Genomic DNA, 7,170 nt, shown 5'->3' on the forward strand with positions numbered 1-7,170 from the left:
GGGCACAGACCAGGAGGGATGCAGAGTGGGCCCCCCTCACCTGGGGTCCAGCTTCTCCCATCCCTGGGGAGCTCAGCAGGGCGGGTTTTTGGCATCTCATCACCTTCAGCTTTTTGCATCAGCACAGGGACATGTCCCAGATCAGTCTTGGCGAGCTCTGACTCCCAGGAAAAACAGAGACCCCAAACGGAGGGGAAATGAATCCCTAATTGAGAGCCCTTAAGGCTGCCCCTGGCCCAGGCCCAGGGCTGAGAGCAGGAGACCCCCATGGGAGGGCACTGGGCTGCCCCCCAATTAGCAGCTCGTCAGTGTGATGAGGAGCACATGGGCCAGGGGCTATAAGTAGCTTGAGGCCCCCATCCTGGGCTAGGTCAGGTTTCTCTTCAGTCTGGGCTTCATGGAGCAGCAGCAGCTAAAGCTGGGCTCAAACCCAGAGCAGGTAAAGGTCCTCCAGGTGCCCCAGGGGCTGTTTCTGCTGGGGGCTCTCTCAGAGCTGCTGTGCAGGATCTGACTTGTCTCTCTCTCTGTCTAGGTGAGACCCCTCACCAGCAATGATCCCCACTCCTTCTTCAGCGGGTTCCTGGGCCAAATCCTTCAGCTGAGCTTTGTCAAGTACCTGGTAAGTGATGTTCCTGCTGCTGGAGGAGCCTGAGGCCAGGGGCTGGGGTGGGAAAACCTCAAGACTTGGCAGTTTCTTGAGTTTTTCTGCCAGGTATTTTCTTCTTTCTGTCTTTCCACGTCAATAGATGTTAAGAAGAATTCTTCCCTGTGAGGGTGGGGAGGCCCTGGCACAGGTTGCCCAGAGCAGCTGTGGCTGCCCCATCCCTGGAAGTGTCCAAGGCCAGGTTGGATGGGACTTGGAGCAACCTGGGCTAGTGGAAGGTGTCCCTGCCCATGGCAGGGGGTGGGATGAGATTTAAGGTCCCTTAAAACCCAAACCATTCCATGATTTTCTGATGATTCTCTGCCCTGTACTCAGCGTGAGCTTGTCTTCTGCTTTCCTCCCCATCCTGGAGTTTCCCTCTGCCTGCTTTGGCCTTGCCTTGTTCCCTGTTGCTCGTGGTGGTTGCAGCATTCACATTTCTCTGCCTGCCTGGGCCAGGAGAGATGGGAGGATTTTGTGAACGAAGTCCAATCCAACAGGTCCTGTTTTACCTGGCTGAAGTTGGTCCCATCTCAGCTCCACGCTGGGAGCAGAGCAGGGTTTAAGGCTTTCACTGAGGTCTTTAGCACATGCGAGAACTTCCAGATACCTAATGTACCTGTCTTTGCAGCCGAAGATGCTTCAGAAAGCATGGGTCTGGATTGGATTTGTGATCCCTGTGGAGACCATGATCAGCCAACTCTGCCCCAGCCGGTCTCCCCCCAGGCCCGGCCGACTGGCCAGGAAGCGCCAGGGGAGACTCGTGTGCCTTCTCCTCTCCGTGGTGCCCACCAGGATCCAGAACATCCTGGGCTCCCTGCCAGCAGACTGGGGCCAGGGCAACCAGCCCAGGGGTGAGAGCTCCTGCAACACCTGAAGGCTTTGCAGCCGACAAACACAGCGTGGCAGGGTTTGGGATTCCCGCGGAGGGCTGGGACACAGGGCTGTGTGTCTGTCCTGAGGGGGTGATGGTGCCTCCTGTGAATCCCTGCAGAGATCCTGGAGGCTCCAGTCAACCCATCCAGCAAAGCCAGCAAGAGGAAGAGGGATGATGTGGCTCTGGAGGAGCAGGAGTCCTGGTTTGTGGTGCTGGAGAGGGACTTGCCGGAAGATGACTCTGAAGACCTCACATATGAGGTAAGATGTGGCTGCTGGGCAGGATTGTTCCTCAGGGGCTCAGCAACTGGGAGGTGACAGTCTGGGCTCTGAGAGCTCCTGTAGCCTGGGAGTGTCCCTGCAGAGGAGCCTGTGCAGGGAGGGAAGAGGTTTCCTTCACTGTCCCCACTTTGTGGGGGGTGTTCAGTGAGGAGCTGGACTCTGACCCTGCTGGGTCCCTCCCAGGTGAGCACACCCTGTGAGCACGTGGACATCACTCCATCAGTGTCTGAAAGGTGTGGGTGCCCCCCTTGTCCCACAGCACTGAAGTTTCCCTCTGGTTGATGTCCCTGCAAAGCAGTGTCTGTCCCCCGTTGGCTGTGGCTCCCAGGATTGGGGTGTCCTTCCTCACACCTCCCTTGTCTCTCAGCCTCTTCCCCCCCAATCCCAGCCCTCGGATGAGGAGTCAGACAGTGAGGAGTACAGGTCCCACAATGACACTGAGGCAGAGCTGAAGCTGGAAGAGCAGGATGGGATCACAGTGATGCTGAAGGAGTCCTTGGATCCCCAGGTGAGTGTTCCTGCTCCCTGCTGGCTGCAGACCCATTCCTGGGGACACTGGGAAATACTGACCTGGAAGGTTGTGCTTCCCTCCTTGTTCCCTTGGCTGTAAAAGTTTCAGGGGTTACTCAGACTACTCTAAACATCCTGGACCCCTCACAGCCTGACCATGTCCCTCCTCTGTGAGCAGAGGACACACAACCCTCAGGAACTGGTGGTGCTGCCAGGGCTGGAGGATCCAGCTGGGTCCAGCAGTGGGGAAGGTGCTGCAGACGTGGGCAGTGGTGATGGTGATGCCCAGAAGCCCCAGGCTGATGTGAGCAGTGGGCAGGAGGCTGATACAGAGTGATGACAGCAGCAGTTTGTCCCAGGTAAGACTCCTGAGACACAATCCCACCCACCCTCTTGGTGGGGAGGTGTCACAAGTGTGGAGGTGTTTCGGCCTGGGGGATGTCCCCAGGCTCTGAGCCCTTTTGACACAGCCCCTCTGCTGCCAGGGGAGGTAGGGAAGGGTTGTGGGGGCTCCAGGCTCTCTCCCTGTGCAAAGAGACAACCTCAGTCCCCCCGTGGGGTTGAGATGGTGTTGGGTGTGCACAGTGGGGGGGGCATTGTCACCCCGGGTGACAGATGTGCCAAGTGCCACTGCAGCATTTTGTGGTGGCACCTCTGATCCTGCAGGTTGCCATGAGCCCTTTCTGACTCTGTCCCAGGTATCCTGCACTTTAAAATGGGATTTATGGGAGAGTCTTCACCACTAACAACTTCCTTTGGGGTCACTCACTACTCTAGTCCCAACTGTTCCCAAAGAACCAGTGGATACCCCCCTAATTCCCAGGAAACTGGTGCTCTGCCTGGCTCACAGGGAAGTGGAGGGTGAGGAGAGGTGCAGGGTGGGTTGATTTGAACTCAGCAGCCCCAGTTTCAGTGATGGCAGCCAGTTTTAGGGGGAACATCTCTGGTATTTTCTAGGAAAACCAGGAAGCCTGACCCATGGACCTGGACCTTCTGGGGCTGCAGAGTTCCTGACTCCCTGGGGCCACTGTGTCCCTGAGTAAGATGTCCAGTTAAATGCTATGTTGTTTTTTGAAGTTTATAATAAAATTGCCCTATTTCTCCCTGTGAATTGGAATGTGGTTGGCTGTCAGTACCTGGAGCTGCACCAGGTGACGTGGACATGGGAGGATGATGACTCTGGGAATGCTGGAATGTGGGATGGGAAGGGGAGGGAGGGATGGAGGGAAGGGAGCTGGGTTTCCATATGGCAGTATCTGAGCTTGGACACACTGACTGGTCCCTGATAGCCCTGGACTGGCTGGTGCCTCAAAGGAACTTCCCTCCACATGCAGAGCATTCCCAGAAATACAGTGGCAACAGGTCTACCTTGTCTGCCTTAAACCTGAGAGCTGTGCATGGAGCCTTCTCATTCCACGTGGATCCTACAGAAGACCCTGGTTCAGCACAAGAGTTGAAGAAACAGGGATTTGGGGTCTGGAAAGGTAAATTAGGAACAGAAAGTGCCTGAATGCAACCCTAGAGCTCTGGAGCAACTCAGCTGGTCACTGCCTGGCCCAAGTCACAGCACCTGAGGCTGCAAAGAGCAGTAACTCCTCCACATGGAGGGTGCAGATGGGAACAGCTCGGGGTGTGCCTGGAGCTGCTCTGTGGGTGGATCAGCTTGGACTAACAACACTCTCAATGCTAAAATCACCTCTGGCATCCTGCAGCTGGACAGGCTGAGCTCTTGGGTGGGTTGAACCTGGGTGGGCCAGGCCAGCTCTGCTCTGAGCCGGGCAGGGAAGAGCTGCCAGCTCGGGAGTGTCTGTGGGGATGGCTGTGCTCGCCCTGTGCCACAGGCAGAGCCTCCAGGGAAGTACAAACTCTCTCCAGTGCTGCAGGAAGGAGGTATTGAGATGTCCCAAGGGTTTTGTTCTTGTCCCCCAGTTCATATGGGCTGAAGAAAAGAGTGGGAGCTACAAATCCAAAAAGCGCAGGGAGTGTGAAGGCAGGTGGTGAGTCAGGTAAGGAGGATGGAGGTGTCCTGGCCCCCCAGGCCCTGCTGGGATCAGGGATGCTGATGTCTCTTCAATTAAGGATTGTTTCCCCATCAAAAGCAGCTCTGGGGCAGGTTGTGCTCTGTGCAGCTTTTCCTGCTGGGTTACAGTGATGGCTCAAAGGGCTTCTCTCGCCAGCAGTGAACCACTGAAAGGAAGGAATTCTGGTGCTTTAAAAGAGTAGCTGGGTCAGGACATCTCCTGGAGCTGCAGCCCTTGGGCTCCTCCCTGGCCCTCCAAAGTTGGCTTTACCCCTCCAGAGCTGGCCACGGAGCTGGCACTGGCTCCTCACATCTCTGCTTCAGGGGGGTTTCTCTGGGACTGGGCAGAGCTGGTTTGCTCCCAGGTTTGAGCAGTTATTTGTGCACCATTAACAGTCCTGAGCCATGAAGCTCAAGTAGCCATAAAGCTGCTCCCCCTCCTTGCCATGGCAGTGTCTCTTTGAATGCAGGTATGTCTCTTACCTGGGATCATCTGCAGCCTCAACAGCTCTGGTTTCATTACTGCTCAATAATAGCAAGATTTTTTATTTTTCAGATTGATAAAGGAGCTGATATTGCAACTCGTGGATATTAAATTGGGCTCTGCATTAATTCAGTTGTTCCTTGTTTGCGTTCAATAATTCTCCTATTCTCTGCAGCCAGCGCTTTCAAAGCAGAAATTAATAAAATATCTTGAATGGCATCCTTGAAATCTGTGCTGGCTTTTCCTCTTGCTCCTGAGCTTTAGGAGCACTGGATGGGGAGATGAAGAGCAGGCTTTGTTCCTTGTCTGGGTGTCAGGCTGCAGAGTGGCTCTGCTTAAATATAGTGAGGAAGAAACCAGCATTAAATCTGCCTCTCTGCAAATTAATTCTGTGCACACCTGCCTGCCATGAGGGTTTTGCCCAAAGCTTCACAGATCTTAAGCCCTGATTTAGGAGGAAGAGACCTCCCCAGATGAGCATGGAGGGAGTAAATGGCTCGGTGGAGTCAGAAGTAGCTGAAGAGCTGTTTGATGCCAAGGTCACCCCGTGGATCCTGCCTGGGTAAGCAGGTGTGGTGTGTGTTTGTGGTGGCAGTGAGGAGGAGGGTGATGGGTGCCAGGGTGTGAAGGCTCAGGCTGGAGAGGTGGCTGATCCCTGGGAGGTGCCTGTGTTGGTGGTGGCCTCGTGGTTGTCACCAGGGGCTCTGCAGGGCCGGGTGAGCTGCCCAAAATCCTGTGTGTCCATGGGCTTCAGTTTGCCAGGATGAGGCTTGTGCATCCCAGAAGGGCAGGTCTGGGGCCAAAAGGCTGTTTGGGGCAGTGCAGCCAGTCTGCTGGGGTGGGATCTGTGTGGCACAAAGGACATGATGCTTTTGGGGGACTTGGCCCCTCTTTGTGTCTGGGGAGGGGAAGATGGAGAGTCTGTCCTGCTGAAAGGTGAGAATCTGCACCTTTGAGCATCTCTTCAGTGTCCCTGTTTTTCCCTGTCCTGCTCTGTGGCTTTTTTGCCTGTTTTTCCCTCTGGTGTGAGGAGCTGAAGCACAGGCCATGTCCCAGGACACGGGGTGGTTGCAGCCCAGCTCAGTTTGGGGCTGGATGATGTGAGGAGCAGGGGATTGAACTCCAGCTGCATGGAGGCACACTGAGTCCTCCTTGGCATCCTCTGTTCTGGGCAAAGGCCCCAGAGGGATGTGAGGTGTGCCCACCTGAGCCTCTGGTGCCCTGTGCACCACCCAAGCCCAGCTTTTGTGTGGTCTCCCTCCTCCTTCCCCTCAGTGCCAGGTTGAGGAGCAGATTCCCTCCCTCCACCCTTGTGTATCCCCTGGAAAACTTCAGGCCACGTTCCCCTGCCCCTCCTGCAGCCCAGAGGAGTTGGGATGGTGGGAAGCACGTGGGATGTGGCTCCCAGAGCTGAGGTTTGCACCTTCATTTGGCCTCGGTGGCTTTGTGGGTGACACCAGGGACGGTGCCACCTCCTTGTAAGGGCCACCAAAGAGCGAGCCAGGTGCTGTGAGAGGAGGATGGGAAGGAGGGGGAATGAGGACAGGGAGGAAAATGAAGGGGTAATGCAGTGATCAGAGGATGATGAGACAAGAATGGTCCTGGGGGAGCCTGAGGGGCGAGTGAAGGTGACCCTGACACTCGGGGTCCACGGAGCAGCCTGTGCTAGACCTGTGGTGAGGGAACTGCACTGGAAACAAATGGCTTAATTGAGGCAAAAATGACCATAATTAGCGTGAGCAAATCCAATTAGGAGCCAGGGCGGGTTACCTGGGGCCTGTCCCTGGGAGCACAGGGGGCTGGGGGGGGCAGAGCAGCCCCAGGGCTGGGACAGGCAGGGGAAGGGTTGGGGGGTCCCCAGGGGCTGGTGCTCCTTAACATCCTCTTCTCCTCGGGCTGCTGGCTCTGTGCCCTGGACTGAGCCTAATTAGGCTGGAGAAATGGATTTGCCAGGCTGTGCTCAGCAATTGCCTCCTCGGAGCAGCTCCTGAACAAACACTGTCGGCTCTGCAGGGCTGGTCACGGAGAGGGTCAGCAATCCCATTCCAACCTTGCTCCGGGGCTGCAAGGAACATTTCGCTCTTTCCTACAAGGAGCAGAGTTAAAACTGCTCCTGTTTGTCCTTCAGGGGTGACAGCTGGGCTCCTTGCAGGCCTGGGGGGCTGTGGGAGGGGGGATGTGCTTGGCTGCAGCCCCGGCACGCTGCAAATAATGAGGTTAAATATTAACTGTAATGTTCTATGTTGCAGCAGGCATTTCTTTCCTATCATGTGGGTGCAACTGCCAGGCATTCAGAATGTTAATTTCCAGCAAAATCGTTATGGGTCACAACTTTTGTTATAAAATTTTTTCCTC

The 7,170-nt window shown here is 55.7% G+C and overlaps 1 protein-coding gene across 1 annotated transcript; it reads left to right on the forward strand.

Annotated features, from left to right (window-relative positions):
- Nucleotides 1–3,473, forward strand: LOC113985965. The gene is made up of 7 exons (XM_039385628.1): nt 1–439; nt 533–619; nt 1,275–1,497; nt 1,638–1,780; nt 2,190–2,309; nt 2,490–2,670; nt 3,269–3,473. The coding sequence occupies exons 1-6, from the start codon at nt 398–400 to the stop codon at nt 2,646–2,648; spliced, it is 774 nt and encodes a 257-aa protein (XP_039241562.1). The 5' UTR covers nt 1–397; the 3' UTR covers nt 2,649–2,670; nt 3,269–3,473.
- The last annotated feature ends 3,697 nt before the right edge of the window (nt 3,474–7,170 follow it).

This window comes from Pipra filicauda, unplaced genomic scaffold (genome assembly GCF_003945595.2).
Source record: "Pipra filicauda isolate LSUMZ 115617 unplaced genomic scaffold, ASM394559v2 scaffold423_size595307_pilon, whole genome shotgun sequence".
NCBI lineage: Eukaryota > Metazoa > Chordata > Aves > Passeriformes > Pipridae > Pipra > Pipra filicauda.